General features: G+C 43.6%; 1 protein-coding gene across 1 annotated transcript; it reads left to right on the top strand.

Annotated features, from left to right (window-relative positions):
• Positions 1-6998: 6998 nt before the first annotated feature.
• Positions 6999-17027, top strand: gpatch1 (G patch domain containing 1). Its single transcript, XM_085283734.1, has 20 exons — positions 6999-7099; positions 8274-8408; positions 8745-8830; positions 9123-9283; positions 9408-9505; positions 9992-10050; positions 10181-10423; positions 10504-10651; positions 10915-10994; positions 11075-11291; positions 11487-11783; positions 13166-13344; positions 13432-13559; positions 13658-13746; positions 14573-14784; positions 14862-15219; positions 15319-15396; positions 15689-15804; positions 15887-16002; positions 16416-17027. The coding sequence occupies exons 1-20, from the start codon at positions 7030-7032 to the stop codon at positions 16447-16449; spliced, it is 2904 nt and encodes a 967-aa protein (XP_085139860.1). The 5' UTR covers positions 6999-7029; the 3' UTR covers positions 16450-17027.
• The last annotated feature ends 1172 nt before the right edge of the window (positions 17028-18199 follow it).

The raw sequence follows: 18199 nt of genomic DNA, 5'->3' as shown, positions 1-18199 counted from the left end.
CAGCCTGAGCGCTCGTCTCTTTAATATTTCAGGCGTTATCGCACCATGATGACATTTGGAGCTGAGGAGGTGTAACACTGCTCAGACAAGACCGGAGGACACAAATGACAGCAGCAGCAGCACAAGAAGAAGGCACATCCTTTGCTTCAGCAGAGGATGTCAGAGCTTCTTCATTTCAGGTCACCTCAGGTTGAGGAGAGAGGAAACACGATACCTTTTACGCTGATTTCACTTTGATAAAGCTCCTCACACAGGCAGTGCAGCAGGAGTCAGAAATTCAATATTAAATACACATGACCTGGTTTTTAGAAGCACGCCATGCAAATATACCAGAAACTAGCTGTAATTTGCCTACATGCACATGAACATATAAAGATTGCAGGAACACATTTCTGAGTGTGAGCTAGGGGCTAAGATATGCTTCACTCTTTTGATGGCTCTTCTAACATCGATACTTATTGATGATGTGCTGTCACTGATCATCAACCATAACTGTCTGAATAAAGTGCTTGAGTGCAGGTAACTGATAACATTCGTAGTTATGAAGGTCGTGTTTATAAGGACTTGCATACGTTTTTTATTTTGCCCGCTTTACACTGCGAAGGCTGTGTCATGGTTCGCGTTGGAGATCTTGTCAAAATTGGTGAAATTATGAATGCAGAAAAGTCAGATTCGATCCACCGTGCAAGAGCATCTGGAAAGTATCTGATTTGGAGCAGCTTCATTTTTTAGCAATGATCCCAAACACGCTGCCAGTACAGTAAAAGTACACCTGGATGGAAACACACATCAGTCATGGATTGACTTCCCCACAGGCCGGACGTCAACATGGCTGAAGCAGTGTGGGATCATCCTGATGGAGAACAAAAGGCAAAAACAGCCAAAGAGGACGTTTCGGTGTTCTTCAAAAAGCCTGAAGATACTTAAAGAAATGATAGAAAGCTGCTGAAAGGTGATCATGTCAAATTTTAACTTCTAAGCTTGTGAGAGTCATTTTTGCCTTCCATACCGTATCTCCGTGTACGTATGTACATGTTTCAATAAATCACAGCACCTTCTTCCCATTTTTCCAGCCAGTTATACAGGGAGTGCAGAATTATTAGGCAAGTTGTATTTTTGAGGAATAATTTTATTATTGAACAACAACCATGTTCTCAATGAACCCAAAAAACTCATTAATATCAAAGCTGAATGTTTGTGGAAGTAGTTTTTAGTTTGTTTTTAGTTTTAGCTATTTTAGGGGGATATCTGTGTGTGCAGGTGACTATTACTGTGCAGAATTATTAGGCAACTTAACAAAAAACAAATATATACCCATTTCAATTATTTATTTTTACCAGTGAAACCAATATAACATCTCCACATTCACAAATATACATTTCTGACATTCAAAAACAAAACAAAAACAAATCAGCGACCAATATAGCCACCTTTCTTTGCAAGGACACTCAAAAGTCTGCCATCCATGGATCCTGTCAGTGTTTTGATCTGTTCACCATCAACATTGCGTGCAGCAGCAACCACAGCCTCCCAGACACTGTTCAGAGAGGTGTACTGTTTTCCCTCCTTGTAAATCTCACATTTGATGATGGACCACAGGTTCTCAATGGGGTTCAGATCAGGTGAACAAGGAGGCCATGTCATTAGTTTTTCTTCTTTTATACCCTTTCTTGCCAGCCACGCTGTGGAGTACTTGAACGCGTGTGATGGAGCATTGTCCTGCATGAAAATCATGTTTTTCTTGAAGGATGCAGACTTCTTCCTGTACCACTGCTTGAAGAAGGTGTCTTCCAGAAACTGGCAGTAGGACTGGGAGTTGAGCTTGACTCCATCCTCAACCCGAAAAGGCCCCACAAGCTCATCTTTGATGATACCAGCCCAAACCAGTACTCCACCTCCACCTTGCTGGCGTCTGAGTCGGACTGGAGCTCTCTGCCCTTTACCAATCCAGCCACGGGCCCATCCATCTGGCCCATCAAGACTCACTCTCATTTCATCAGTCCATAAAACCTTAGAAAAACCAGTCTTGAGATATTTCTTGGCCCAGTCTTGACGTTTCAGCTTGTGTGTCTTGTTCGGTGGTGGTCGTCTTTCAGCCTTTCTTACCTTGGCCATGTCTCTGAGTATTGCACACCTTGTGCTTTTGGGCACTCCAGTGATGTTGCAGCTCTGAAATATGGCCAAACTGGTGGCAAGTGGCATCTTGGCAGCTGCACGCTTGACTTTTCTCAGTTCATGGGCAGTTATTTGGCGCCTTGGTTTTTCCACACGCTTCTTGCGACCCTGTTGACTATTTTGAATGAAACGCTTGATTGTTCGATGATCACGCTTCAGAAGCTTTGCAATTTTGAGACTGCTGCATCCCTCTGCAAGATATCTCACTATTTTTGACTTTTCTGAGCCTGTCAAGTCCTTCTTTTGACCCATTTTGCCAAAGGAAAGGACGTTGCCTAATAATTATGCACACCTGATATAGGGTGTTGATGTCATTAGACCACACCCCTTCTCATTACAGAGATGCACATCACCTAATATGCTTAATTGGTAGTAGGCTTTCGAGCCTATACAGCTTGGAGTAAGACAACATGCATGAAGAGGATGATGTGGACAAAATACTCATTTGCCTAATAATTCTGCACTCCCTGTATAAAAATGACGGGTTTGCACAGTATTTGTGTTGTTCTAGAAGGTTACTACAACCTTGCAGAAAAGTCTCCCTGCGGTTTGCTTATTTTGCCACCACAGACTAATTTTGTCACAACACCAGCCGGTGATGTTGCAACCTATCAAACGATGACCAGATGCATTCTGTATTATGAATCGCACGCATTACGTAATGTTTCTGTAGGGAAGGTTCTGATGTAAAGTCTGAAGGTTGCTTTTAGCAAACAAACCTCTATTGCGGGGCGTCGGGTGCACTCGTATCAGGTGTGCCGTACCATCCACAAGCATGTTTGTGTTTGCATATGGTCGCTTCATACCACAGGTCAGAAGTCGAGGTGGTAAGCCTGTACTGCGATTGCTGGTCATGATTAAGTATGCATAAACTTATTGACCTAACTGTGCTTTATAGGCATCCCTTTCTAATTCACTTTTAATAGTATAAGGACACAGAACCTAGTGTGAGTGCGCCCTAAGATGCTTCTGGCAAGTTATGCACAAGGTGTCCTTGAAATCTACGTTTTGTTTTGTTTTGTTTTTTTCAAAAAAGGTGATTTGGGTTCAAACATTCCCCTTTCACATCTTTAACCCTGCGTCCTGAAGAAAACACGTTTAACCAGTGAGGTTAAAAGTGAAGGAGTCCTTTACAAGAAATGGGAGTGACAGATCCATCTGATTGTTGCCTAAACCGAGTGCTGCAGGTACAGATACTGAAGGAAACCTTAAACTGGGGACACCAGCAGCTGTGACAAACAGCAGTATGTAACTCCACCAAACTTCCTTTGTTTAGAGGAGCAATGAAATTTAGACAGCACGGAGCAGCAGAACAGCAAAGAACGCCAGTGCAGAGAGCACAGACGTCGCCAAGACCAGTCAGCGAAAAATATATAACAGTCCAAAATTCTTTCTTGCACATGCACCAGTTAATAACTGAAAAGGTGGTTCAGTTACATTTGACCATGCAGTTTTTGCATGACCCTACTGACCCTAAAAGCACACAAAGAAGGGAAAGAAATGAAAGAATGGAAATTCGAGTGCAGCAAACAATCATCCAAATACAAGAATGATTATTTTTAAAAATCCGGTTCTTTACAACAAAGAGACCTTCCTTCATTCTGGTGTAACAACTCATATTGTTCCATTTCACACAGTATCACATCTGGCTGACAGAGTTCAAACTGTTCACGGGTTCAGATCAAGTCTTCAGATGGTGGATCATGTAAACGTGTCCCTCAGAAATACAGAAAACTCTACTGAAAGTAGATCCTGCAGCTCTGTTCTAGACACACGTGCATGCCATCGCATCGTTCTATGCAGACCTTCTTTATCCTGCTTCAAACAACAGTGACTAACCAAAGTCTCCAGTCACAGGTGAGATTTTCTAAAGCACGAACACAGTCACAAGGAGGTGCAGAAGCGTAGTTCCTTCTCCAACCACTTCCTTAACAGCATGCTGAGAAATTATTGTGGTTTTTTTGTCCACTGACACCTAAAACATGGTGCCTACTCCATTTTTAACTCAAAGTGACTAAAGCTACTGCAGGCTATTCCAACAGGCCTCTTTGTGGAGGCGATGACGTGCAGCTGTTGGTGAAACTGTCAAAGAGACTCATGATGAAACTTTTGCAAGCTGCGCTGCTGGTCAGCCTGCCTCATAATGAGACCTGCTTCTCTTACTTAAGCTGCCCTCATCGACTGTTCCACCACAGAACAGCAGAAACAGCGTCAGACTCGAGCTCCACAGTATTCCCGAACAAAAGTGTGCAGCTGCGTCCAAAAATACTTCATTCATAGCTGTTCAACGACAAACAGATCAGACACATAAACCCTCAATCAAACGTCAGCACACATATATATATATATATATATATAGTTATCAGGAAAGTGTGAGTGAGGAAGGAGCTGAGGGTCGTTTTCTCATACAGTCACTCTGTGCAACCAGAGGAGTCGCCCCCTGTTGGAGATTAGAAAGAATGCATGATTTGGACAGTTGTGCACTGGCGTCATTTTGCAGAAGTGGAAAACACGTCCATCTTTCACATGCAGTCTATGCTCACTTTACATCTGCATGTTAAATGTTTGTATACAGTTTAATTAAAGTTACTTTTTTCACAAAGGGTCACCACAGCAGGTAGATCTGAATGAAGTGATTCCAATCCCGAGGGACTTGTGTCTCCTGCCGAGATCAAACCAGGGACACTTGTTAAGCAAATGTGTGAACCACAACTCTACGGATCCACTTTAATGAACATATGCAACGATTTATGAGGAGCAGCCACATAGTGAGATGTCTGCAAAGATTTCTGGCTTTTCAAGAAATGTCCTGCAAAGTCTTAGCAACCAAGGGAGGAAAAACAGCGCATAAACAAACAATAACAATCTTTTAATTTTATTTAGCATATTGAAGCCGTTATCTTGGAAAACTATGAAGGCATGGTTAATGTTTGTATCTGTCTTCTGGAGATAGGAACAACTTTTCCCTCACTGATCATCAGACTTTTGGGGAGTGTAAACTTGGTGCCTCGACGCGGTGCCTACTCGTGTGGATTTTCCATCTCTGACCTGTTAATGCATCACATTTACAAGTTCATCCTGCAAGTGAAAGTCTAAATTATACAAATATATATTTCTGTCAGTTATTTTAATGTGAGCGTGCAGAGTAAACCCAGCTGTGAGACAAAGCCGTGATCTGCAGGCAGACACTGACACCTAGTGGCCAAAAGGAGGAAGGGACTCGTTAAGTCAACAAGCTGAGGTCTCCAAAACTATTCAAGGTCAGGTTAAAAGTTTATATTTTTTATATGATAATTCTTATCCAAGCATAGTTCGTTCAATTATTCATTATAGTTCACTCAACCTCAGTAAAAACTGACAAAATAGATTAAAAGCTATCTCTCTGACAGACTGGTGACCTGTACAGGGTGTACCCCACCTCTCGGCCTATGGCAGCTGGAATAGGGTCCACACGCCCCCACCTCACCCCACAACTCTGAATTTGATAAGCAGATGAGGATGGATGGACACATGGACACAAAGATATTGTGTCAAACTCAAATGAAAAAATGTTCTAATTTTAGTCCGTTTGGTGGTTTTGGTAAAGAATTTGTTGACTTTGAGTATCTTGCCTTTAAAGTTCTGTGTTCATATTGTCAAGTCCATGTTCAGCATTTCCTAGTCAAATATACTGGTAATGATTAAAAAACTAGAATAACTGAAAAATAACTGAAACTAAACTGTATTGAAAATGAAATAACAACAGGGAACAAAACTGTTATAACTCTGGTGTCCCGGCTCTACCTCTGTCCGGGCTCTTTTCTGATAACCTGGTTCTTTTGTGGCTGTTCCTGCACTGTCATGGTTCTGAGTCCACACAGCTTCATCCTGCCCACAGATTTCACCACCAAACTGACCCTGTGGCCCCCCACCCTGAGCGCCGTCCAGATTCAGTTAGTTTAAACCCCCTGAAGTTTAGCAGTTCGGTCGGGTTACAAAGAGCAGGGAGGCTCTGTGTTTTCTGTGCAGAGACGTGGGGGTCTCAGATTTGGATCTTTACAGGGTCTTGGCTTTCTGCTGAGCCAGGCGTTTGGCTTTTGTCAAGAGCGTGGGGTTTTATGGATCACTGAGGGGGTGTGAGTGATTTCAGGCTCAAAGAAAACAAATGACAAACTGCTGTGAGCTTTGGATGGACATTCGATAGCCAACACTTCAGCTCCTCCGAGGCTGCAGAGGAAATTACACAGTTCAGTAAGAAACAATAAATCTGGTTGTTTTATCAACAAACCAAACAAGAAGAAAAGACAACTAAAACAAGCACTTAATAGCAAACAAGGGAGAAACCACCTTCTTCATTAAACGCACTAATGACATTTCAGACAGGAATATTTATTTCCAGTAAAGAAACAGAATCATAGTGAACTAGAAGAAAAAATGTTGTCACTGTAAAAGTTTGTCTCACACTAACGACTTTAAGTCCTTATAAATAACTCATAATAACATAAACTAGTAATAGGTAAGCCATCATTAATTCTGTCATTTTGCTAGACTTTAAGATATTAGACTTTATTTTAATAATAAGTAAATGTTTCAATATGCCTTATCTTATCTTAAATGAATTATATGAAATATTTACAATTGTTGATTTGTTGATTTTAAGGCAAGCTATATCTGCACAGATATCCTCACAACAGGGAAAGTGTCTCACATAAATATTTTACTAAAGTTTGAGTGAATGTAGTTACAGCTGATGTAGTTATTTGTAGCTAACGCAAGGTGTCGCTATTTTCCCCAACCGTTCTTGTAAAGCGCTAAAGTACACTTCACAAAGTTTGTCCTTTTGCGGATACCGTAAACGGAGTAAAAAAATAAATCATGGCGTCCGACAGCGACAGCGATGAAGATTTTGTGACTTACGGGACTCCTTTGGAACCTTTGGAAGAAGGTGGGGTGAATTTTATGATCTCGGTCATCTGTTTACTTGCATTTAAAAAATCTCCCAGGTGTTTAAAGCAAAGCGTTACTAGCTGCGCCGTTCGCAGCGCTACTTCACTGAGTTCAGCTAACGAGCAGCTAGCTAAGCGCAATCATAGCCTCCTAGTTTGAAACCCAGACCTCATTCAAAAACCCTTTATGTTAATGTTGCTGATTAAAGTAGTTGAACATAACTACTGAATACAGTGCCATTTCTCATCTCTAAAGTTTCAGCACTATCAGGTCTTCAGTTCGGCCTTAAAGTTGTAGAGAAAGCTGCCATTTATTTTTTCCCCTTCAAATCTGAAGCTGCAGTGTGTGTGATTTGTGTGCTTACTGCGGTAAAGACTATACTGTGGCTTTGTGCGACATTGTGTGTCTTAAATATCGTTACAGGATGTAGATTATTTTTAGTGTGTTTAATGCGGGAAAACAAAAAGAAGAATATCAGTAAATGTCGTTACTAGTTGGAGGAAAAAAGAAATTGTATTACACAGACTCTGATGTAGTGGTTAACTCATAGCGCAGTGTGAGCCTACCCTGGGCTCCGGCGGTGGACCCGCTGGTTCTGCATGGTGCTGGGCTGTGAGCGCGGGTCCCACTGAAGGATATTGGACCTTCCAGCCACCGTCATGAAGTCTTTTTCTGACTGTTTGGTCAGAAACATGCAAACGGGTAACCAGCTGAAGGTCATCTTATAGCAGAGCTCATCCTGCTCCTCACACAAAGGAGCAGATGCCGATCTTGGGTGATGACCTTCTACGGCTCCATCTCCTGGTATCTCCTCCACATTCTTGAGACAAAGATGATACACATGGAGGAGCCATCCTGGAGGAGCTGGACTACCTGTGCAACCCAAATAGGATAAAGACACCATCTCAGGCTGCCAGCAGTGACAAGTGGTGATCATCGGTGACGCTAGCAAAAGAAAGAGGAGAGAGCAATGGACTGTGCCCTCATCTGCTTTTTGGGGGGTTGTCTTGTTGTTGCCTTTGCTTCATTTTTGACCAGTGTATAAATCAGCAATAAATTACTTCCAAATCCTTATAGTTTACTACAACCTCTGTTTTGTACAGAATTGACAACAATTTTAAATGTTTTCCCATTTCAATGTTTACCATTTAAAAATTGCCGTGTTTTCACAGACGAGCCGCTGAAGAAGCCCGTCCCGCTCCACGATCAGACAGTCAAAGATGAGAAGGGACGATATAAGAGGTTCCACGGAGCGTTCACTGGAGGCTTTTCAGCCGGATACTTCAACACTGTCGGCTCAAAAGAAGGTGAGAGACCTCCTGTAGAGTTCACACATATTTTAGTTAATGTGATATTTATGGAGCGCTGCATGCAGACGTTTAAGGGGAGGTGGTGTCCCCTCATCGTAAAGCTAACGGTGTTTGGTTCAGTCCAGCCTCTGATTTTGAAGTTGGCTTTAGAGCAGACCTGGCTGCTTTGTAGCTGCGTGTTGTTTTCTTTTTTTGTCCTCCACTTTTCTTCCATGTTGCGATGCTGGCGTCCGTCGCAGATGTTGTTCTGCAAACAGTGAAACCGCTTTTTCAGCTCAAGCATTTTAATTTTGATTCCATATCTTGACATTTGGCGTCCCCGTGTCTTTTTAGGCTGGGCCCCGTCAGCCTTTGTGTCGTCACGGCAACAGAAAGCTGAGAAACACCATGCCAGGCCAGAAGATTTCATGGACGAGGAGGTACAACCACCCAGAGAGAGGGGAAGGTTTTTTATTCACATGTAAAAGAAAATCTGGGACTTTATCCAAATAACGTCAAATACCCTAAAATATCAAATAACATTTTATACGCTTCTGTCAGAGTAGCTGTCTGATGTCTGGAAATCATCTAAAGCTGATTTTATAGCTTTTACGCTGCAGCGTTTGAGTGCTTGGTCTTTCCGGTATGCAGAACATGTTTCAGAAGAGACGTGAGGAGGTTTGAGGTTCAGGTTTAGTGGAGCTGATGCACATCGTTGTTGGTGTTTGTCAGGATTTCAGCGAACACGGCATCGCTCCCAGAGAGATCACCACCAGTCAGGAGTTCTCGTCCAGCCGCAGAGACGAGGCCGGAGAGAAGGCGAGAGCCATCAGCGCTCAGGCGGCTCTGATCCCCGGAGACACGCTGCTGGAGGAGCTGATCGCACCTGCCAGGTAACTGCTGCCACACCCACATCCCACCAACTGTGTCCCAGCAGCCTGCTTCTGCAGCACCATCCTTCCCTCTTTAACAGTTTGCAGTGAATTTGCTCTGAGGTGTGTTTGTTTTGTCTCTCAGGTCTTCCATCGGGGTGGAGCTGCTGATGAAGATGGGCTGGAAGGAAGGTCAGGGCGTCGGGCCTCGTGTGAAGAGGAAAGCTCGCAGGCAGCAGATGGGTAAGTGTGTCATCTTTACAGGCACAAGGTTGCTTGACCAATAAGAGAAATTCAGGAGTTTGTAAAGGATAAAATAATCCCTGTGACACTTAGGGCGTTTTCACACCTGTAGTTTGCTCACTGTGATCTGATTCATGTGAGTTCGGAAACTTGAAGCTTTTTCCCGTCTTTGATGTCTTTTCACACAGAATAAACTGTGTCAGTAAAAACCATGTGAGCACATTCACTCTGAGGCTGCCGATGAGGAGGTGGAGTTAGCTTTGGTGTCTTGGATCATTTAAAACCAGAACTTGAAAAAATGAAATACTGAATCAGTCCACTCAGCGTCTCAAGTGAAGATTCGCAGCAGCTTTGATGTTTGATGCCGGTTTTTTAAATTCTGTTTTTCCTACTTCCCCTTATGCTGTGTTTCATTTCAGCATGAATCCTGTATCTGTCTGGTGTTAGTTATAATGTGTAAATACTGACACTTTGTCCTCCTGACAGACGGTGGAGGTAAAGTTTACGGCTGCACGCTGCCCCCTGCTGGTTCGGAGGAATCGGAGGTGAGTGCGGCTGCTTAGACAGAATATTTTAACACAGAACCTGATGGAGGACGATCTAAACTGAATCTGAAATTCATAATGCATGCTGCATATTTTCACCTGTGCGTGCATGAAATCTCTGCCTCATCAGGATGACGATGAGGAGTTTGCTCCAGAGAACGTGACCTTTGCCCCGAAGGATGTAACTCCGGTGGACTTCAACCCTAGGTTGGGAGTTCAGGGTTTGGGGTACCGCGGTCTGGACCCGAGCCTGGCGTTGCTGGGTCACGGCACGGCTGAACACATCGATCTGTTTAAACCTCAGTCTGAGACGAGGAATCGCCTGTTCGGAGACACAAAGAGCAGCTCGAGGAGAGGAGGAGTGGTCGGACAGGTGAGCCCACAAAACCCAGAAGTGTTTTTGGTTGTCTTTTTTAAATACAAAGTGTTTGGCTGCTGACCTTTGACCTGCAGGCCTTTGGCGTGGGTGCGTTAGAGGATGACGATGAAGACGTGTACCACAGAGACTCCATGTCCAGATACGACACAATCCTGGGAGAAGAGGAGCCGGGCGACAGCCTGTACGGCTGGACGGCCCCGCAGCAGTACACTAAGAAGAAAGGTAATGCTTCCTGGGAAAACCTGGAACGTTCCAGGCATTTTTTAAACCAGTCATTAAGCTTTTTCACACAGAGAAGCTCTTTGTCAGTCAGCCTTATTTTAGAGCAGGGAAATCATTTTTAATACTTTCTCCACCAGAGAGGTGTATTTTTTAGTTTTTTTAATTATTAAAGAATGTCTCTCTCTCTTTTGTCCATGAAAAACTGAAATGAAAGCATTCATGAAGTAAGATGGAAAATTATTTGGATTATTTTTTGCTTCCAGTCAGAAGTAAAGATGCTTCGTATCTCGGCAAAATCCTGGAAGGATTCACTCTGGTACAGAAACCCCTCGAGGAAAAAACAGTGAGGAGCTTCAACATATCTGATCACGTGTCCTCATCAGTACCTGGACACACCCCTCATGTTTCTGTATCTCTCTGTAGATCTTCCCGCCTCCCTGTCTGCCTCGCGATTATCGTCCAGTCCATCATTTCCGTCCTTCGGTCGATGTTTCGCATCTTTCCGGGGTCAGCCCCGCGTTGGCCGAGGCTCTCCGGGTGTCCAAAGGCCACATGGTCAAAGAGGAGCCCCAGCAAGCAGGACGCCACCAGCTGGACTCTGGCCAGAGGAGGGCGCTGCTGGGAGAGGACGCCCTGCAAGGTAAGAGATGGCTGAAAAATGAAGCAACCACAGAAGTGCAAAAAACAACAAATGAGGAAAATTAAAAACGGTTGAAACTATATGTAGTTTTTCTAGATTAATTAAAAATGTAGGATAATCAGGACATCGTGTCCCATTCTGATGGCGAGTGCGTTAATGCTGCTGGTGATGTTTTCCCAACTTCATCCCGATCAGGTCCCAGTTCGGTCATGGAGCTGCTGAGGCCCGAGGACAGGCAGCGCCTGCTCAGCTTCCGCAACTCCTCTAACCCGCCCTCGGCCAAAACCTCCACCCCCGTCTCCGGTCATGCCTCGCAGACATCAGGGAAGTCTGCACAAGTGCTGCCTGCCTCCTCCGGCCTCCAGCAGGAAGCTCTGGCAGCGTGGAGAGGCATCCAAACATCGTCACAGACCTTCAAACCATTTGAGAAAAACCCCAGCAAGCAGGCACGCTACGAACTCTACCTGAGCCATCTCAAGCAGGGAGACAATGGTACGAGGCTCCGCCCTGCAGGTCCCATCATGCACTGCAGGATCCTTTGATATAGTTGGTACAGTTTTAGTTAAACCACAAAAACCATCATTAACCCTCTGGGGTCGACGAACGCGTCGGCGCGTCAAAATCACATGACCAATTTAAGACGTCACAGCTACAAGATGCAGCGACTCTGAGTCGCCATTTCAACTTGGGTCGAAAGTGCAGACTTCAAACTATATACCAGTTTTTGAATTGTGTCGATGGGCCACGTAAAACCAGAGTTATGATAAAAAATACACGTGATGTTTTTTTCTCAACAAAACAGCGGCGTTTACAGCAGGAAGAACGGTAAAAACGGCGTTTTCTACAGACAGCGCTCGCAAACACTCTCCGCTTACGAGTGAAGAAAGAAAAAACACCCCTTCCCTATTTGATGTTAGAGTTTACCATGTCAGCCAATCAAAAAAATGATATGGTAACATGGGGCACTTGGTTGCTTAGGGAGAAGGGGAAGATTTAGGAGTGACACCTGTGAGAGAGAGAGCGAGTTTTCATATGTGAGACATTAGTGACGTTTAGCGTGTTTGGAGGCTGTAGTTAGTGTGTTGTGTAGTTATTGTCTTGTATTGTGTGTCAGTTAGACTGCTGAATGTCACATTTGCTCCAAAAACGCCACCAAAGGCAGATTCCAGTGTAAACGCTGTTCCCACATGGAAAACGGGACTGATGCTCCTCCTGCTGTCAGACCTGCAGGTTTAGGCCGGTGCTGTTCTCCTCTGTCTTATACTGAACACAAACTATTTTTTTGGACCGGCACAAATAATTTGTGTCTTCTTATTTGATGCAGCACAGCTGATTGTTCTGTAAATAGATTTAAATGGTTATATAAACGCCTGAGGCCTTGGCTGCATTTTTAGGTGAATAGTACCATATAACTTTGTTGTTTGCAAATCTTGTGCATAATTTTTAGAAATGTACAATTTCTATTTGCATTTCAAGTTATGAAAATGATTCGTTAAACATGTTTGTGGGTTTTACAGTAAAAAATAACTTTTTTCTACTCGGATTTTGAATTATTTGTCTGAATTTAGATCATTTGTTCTAATATAGTTTGCCAAAATGAAAAAATAACTCAAATTTCAGATATTTGAGGTTGTGCTGAAAATAATGATACCAAACAAGGCAAGATAAACAGTTTTTAACGGTGAAATATAGAAGTAAAATCAAAAGTAGTCAAAAATGGCCAATTATACCCTGGACCCCAGAGGGTTAATGCTCCTACGTGTCTGAGCACGTGCGTATATGTGATTACTGGCTAACACAGACGCTGGATTAAAGCTCCCACATTAGAGACCGCCTGGATATTAAAATGTAAAAATCTTCTGTGTGTCCCTCAGACGCTCTGGAGCAGAGTCTAGACCCGGGAATGACAGAGTGGGAGCGCAGCCGGGAGAGGGAGGAGTTTGTCCGAGCTTCTATCTTGTACCGGCCCACCTCCTCCTCGCTGTCCTCCCGCTTCACCAGAGCCAAAGACCAGGAGGACGATGACAGCGTGGAGGTCAGCCAGGACCAAGAGGTAGGACGCCACCTGGTGCTGTAAAAAACCACACCCCTACACTGCAGGTAAGCTCAGGAGTCACTGATGCTTTCTTTTGGTTGTCAGGGAGACCTGGATGACAAACAGTCTGCAGTAAAGATGAAGATGTTTGGAAAACTGACCAGAGAAACGTTCGAGTGGTATCCTGACAAACTGCTCTGCAAAAGATTCAACGTGCCCGACCCCTACCCCGGGTACGGCACACAGATCGGACTGAATCAGCTCTAAACAGAACGTCGAGGTTAAATCCAAACTCTGCTGAGCTAAAGTCTCACTGTGATTGGTCCTGCAGGTCCGGTATTGTGGGTCTGCCCAAAGTGAAGAGAGACAAGTTTTCAGTCTTCAATTTCCTGACTGTGACTGAGAGCAGAGAGGCTGCAGGTAACTTCATTCACACACAGGAGGCGCTAAAGAGTTTTAACAGGCAAGCAGTAGAATATTCTGTAAGAGAACTTTAAGCCCCTTTTCTTGTTTCTTTAACTTAAAAGCTTGTTTGAATCCATGTTGTCTTTACTGCCACCCACAGCACCCACCTGTAATAATGCTCAGTATTATTTTAAACATAAAAGATGTTCCCAGGTGTGCTGAGAGGGAAGATCAGACCTTCAGTATCAACTTTTGCCTGCTTGGCTTGTTTCTGTCAGCCACACGAGCAGCTGTCAGTGCACGAAGCAGTTCAGCAGAGTTAGCTTTGACAGCGAGACGTGAGCGAGCTCCCAAGCTCCATTTACACATCGATGAGCCAAAGCGAGTAAATGTTTCTGACTGCAGCAGCTTTATCACATCCTGCCCTGTCACAGTCACACTAAACCTCAGTAAAGTAGACAGATTTTTTTTTCAGCACAAATGAAAGTTAAATGTGTTTTTAAAACTCAAGTAGATGAAAACTGATCCGAACTCATTTTTATCAAAGAATATCTCAGTGTGACTGAAGAGTTATGTAAGAATTTATTTAAATGTTTTAAGGATTAAATCTGCTGTTCCTCAGACTGAGGTTTGTTAACCAATCAGGATTTATTTAGGATAAAAAAAGTAAAGACAGGAAAACTGAAGTGATTGCTTTTATTAAATTGATACTTTCTTTCCGTTTTTTTCCTCCATGAATTTAAGTTTCTTTGTAGCCTTAACACAAATTTGATGTTTTCTTAGTTTCCGTTTAACACCACAGTGTTTGTGCTCACAGATTAAGCTCATTGTTTCTCTTCAGCACCTCCAAAACCTCCAGAATCCGGGAAGAAGTCCAGGTGGGATGTCTCTGAGCAGAAGGTGGAGAAGAAGAAGGAGGACCCGCTGGGTGAGCTTCTCAGTGCTGCACGCAACCAGACCGAGACCAAAGTGGAGCACACCCCCACGCCTGCCTTACCTGCTTTACCTGCCTCAATCAGCAGCAGCGATCAGGCTCCAGGAAGCAAACCGGAGGTAGTGAAAGAGCAAAGTGTCCAAACCAGCAGGCGAGGAAGTCCTTAAATCTAAAGAGTTTATCCTTCCTTCTACAGATAAAGTCATCAGAGCAGCAGAGCTCAGAGCAGAAGAAAGAAGGTGATGAAGAAGAGGAGGAGGAGGAAGAGGAGAGCAGGCCTCCCATGGATCTGTTTAAGGCCATCTTTGCCAGCTCCTCTGATGAGAAGTCCTCCTCTTCATCAGAGGGGGAGAGCAGCGATGAGGAGGAAGAAAAGGTGACAAAGGAGGATGAAGGAAAAGTGGACTCGGAGCCACTGAACCTCTTCAGCATCCCCTCCTCCTCCTCAGCCACCACCGCCTCCTCCTCAGCCACCACCGCCTCCTCCTCAGCCACCGCCTCCTCCTCAGCCACCGCCTCCTCCTCAGCCACCGCCTCCTCCAGTCACCAAGCAGGTACTCTGAGTTTGCTGAATCACCTTAACCTTTCCTCTAATCTCACGTCCCTGTCGAGCATAACTCTGTTAACTCTTTTCCTCTCTGCTCCTTCAAAAGCAGCAGTTTCCACTCAGGCCTCCGAACAGGAAGAGGAGGAGTTTGGGCCGAAGCTGCCGCCTCCCTCGGCTGCTCTGAGTGAGTGTCACCCACCAGATCAACAACAGACAGCTCAAGTTTATTCACCGTGACCCAGTCACATGGTTTCCCTTGCGTGGACATTGTTTTTATAGATACAGCAGTCTCTCTGTGATCAGCTCAGCTGGGTTACATTCGTGTGAATCGATCCACATTCAGTGTGTAGAACTAGAGCGTCTGTTCATCGACGCTTTCACTGCTCCTCTTCTGCTTCTACTTCATTAAGTGCATCCTGCTTCGTAAAAGCGTTGCTGGAGGATTAATAACCTCTGCCTGTTGTTCCTGTGTTTAGTCAGAGGGGGCGCCGCCTCCATGTGCCCTCCAATCAAGGAGGTTAAAACGGGCAAGAAGAGCAAAGAGAAGAAACACAAGAAAAAGAAGCATTACAAACACAAGAAGGAAAAGAAGGTAGAAAACGAAGAATAAGGATCAGATCAGATAAAATGGCTCCTTCCTCACGCTGAAGCTGTGACTTCTTTTTTCTTTGCAGAAGAAGAAACACAAGAAGCACAAGCACAAAGAAGCAGCCGAAGAAGAGCGAGGAGGAGGAGCCGGCGAGCAGGAAGGTGAAGACGGACAGGTGTCGACAGACGAGCTGCTAAAAAGGTCAGAGGTCACCTGTCAGAGCATCGAAAGATGACCCTGATGGAGTGGGAGACATTTGGAAATTAGTTTGTTATAAAGTGCTGATGTAAGTCGGAAGCTGTGTATGCAAAACAATCATTATTAACAATATTTAGAGTTTTTTTCTCTTTTTTTTGTTTCCACCAAAACGTTTTAAATCCGTAATCCATCGCTCACCGACAGAAACGCACTGCGTTCAATTAAGAACATAGTTTGTTTTCATCTGCTCTTCTGATTCTGATATCATTTTTATTTATCAGATCTTTTAGAGGGGGGAGTGTTGTGTTTACGTTTAGTAAACAGATGCTTTTATTTTTAAACACTGAATTTAGTGTCGTATGCAAAGCACCTCGAACCGTCTTCTTCACTGTCTGTGTGTTTGTTTTCTCTTCCAGACTAAAGAGCATCCGCTCCCATCAGATGTGGTGAATCAGTTGGAGGTCTGTCCTCTGTGAGGACCGTCAGTCAGCTGATTGTTTCACCTGACAGATTACCTGCTGTGTAGTTTTAGGTAATAACAAAAAATCTTTATAACCAAGTGTTCTGTATTTACTGACCTGCTGGGAAACCTTCAATCACACGAAAAACTGACGTTTTGTGTTTAAGTGAAGAACTCTCTCTTAAAGGAGGTGAACATGTCACTGTCACAGTCTGTTTCCATTCATCGATTGCAAACGATGAAACCTTAGGTTACACTCGAGACCAAAAAGGCCACATTGGGCAGAAAAGACGTGTAACCACGATTACTATGGAGAAGGAAAGGAACAGCTGATTTGGGTTGCTGTGGTAACATTCCTGCTGCCCCGTATAGATTCCTTCGTTACCAGTTACATTGTAAGAAGTTTATTGATATTGACACAAAGAGACAACTGTGATCTTTTAGAACTTTTGCTACATATTCTGATGATTTCAGAGACTTCTGTGTGTGACGTCGTTTAAGCTTGACATTGATATAATATTACAAACATTAATCCAAGATTACAGATTGGTAAGAAATGCGTTACAAATGGATGTATGTGTCACAATTACTGGATTCCACGTTTCACCACATCTCAGACAGAAGCAGTTATATATATATTTTTTTCATCTTTATTTAATCAGAAGGAAAAATATCCTCATTTCCAAGAGAGACCCGGAGGAAGAAGCAGCACAAACAAGCTCTTTGTTAGCTTGTTTCACAGTTTGTGAAACTGTGGAATGAAGAATATGTTGTGTAAATGTCACTTGTGACTTTGAGCTACACAGTCGACAGGTGAAAGTAAACATGGACAAAACCAGTAATAAAAGAGTTTCATTATTCTATAAATCTTTGATCAGGATCAATAATCAGGATTTATTCATTTCAAATTATACTGTAAATCTATAGATTTAAGGCTGCAGACCCTGAATTGGGATACAGCCGGATTCCTTAAAATTCAGGAAAATGGATGACGCATATCAGGGCCGCATTTCAAGCAGCCTTTGAATTGGGACAGCCTTCATTGCGCCGCTGTGACGTAATCTGCCTTAAGATGCGGCCTTAAAGGCTGCAGACCCTGAACTGGGATGCAGCCTTTGTCAAACACAGCTTTAAATGCAAATGAAAATGTCTCTCATACATCTTTCAGCTGTTTTACTTTAGAAAGGGAGAAAAGTTGTGCATGAGTGTTCTTGTTCCTTGTTTCATGCTCCACTGTGACAAAGTCCAGTCTGCATGTTCAGTCTGTCCATCTTAGCTTTCGAGGAGAGAAACTCAACTGTTTCTTAGATTTTCAGAGTTGTTCAGTTCATACAGGAACTGCAGCTTACAGCTTGAAGTGTTTAAAGCAGCGGTGGACAAGTCCAGGCCTCGAGTTCCGGTATGCTGCAGGAACTCGAGGCCTGGACTTGTCCTGCAGGTTTTAGATATCACCCTGTGTCAACACACCTGTATCAAGTGATTAGTTCATTCCCAGGCCTCTGGAGAACTTTAAGACATGTTGGGGAGGTTATTTAGCCATTTGAATCAGCTATAAAATATTGCTCATCAGATTCTAACAGCTAAAAACATGACTTTAACCTTAATTGGATAGACTATATCGAATATATTCGAAATCAACAATAACACTTCTCAATATTGCCAATAACAAAACTAAAAAGAGTAGGCCAAAAAACTGGGCCTATAAAAGAAGACCTGTTACAGAAGAAAAATTTCAGTATA

This window comes from Mchenga conophoros, linkage group LG1 (genome assembly GCF_057382185.1).
Source record: "Mchenga conophoros isolate Kocher_MC1m ecotype Shallow Benthic linkage group LG1, M_conophoros_male_GT1.1, whole genome shotgun sequence".
Classification (NCBI taxonomy): domain Eukaryota; kingdom Metazoa; phylum Chordata; class Actinopteri; order Cichliformes; family Cichlidae; genus Mchenga; species Mchenga conophoros.
This window is presented reverse-complemented; position numbering and strand designations above follow the sequence as displayed.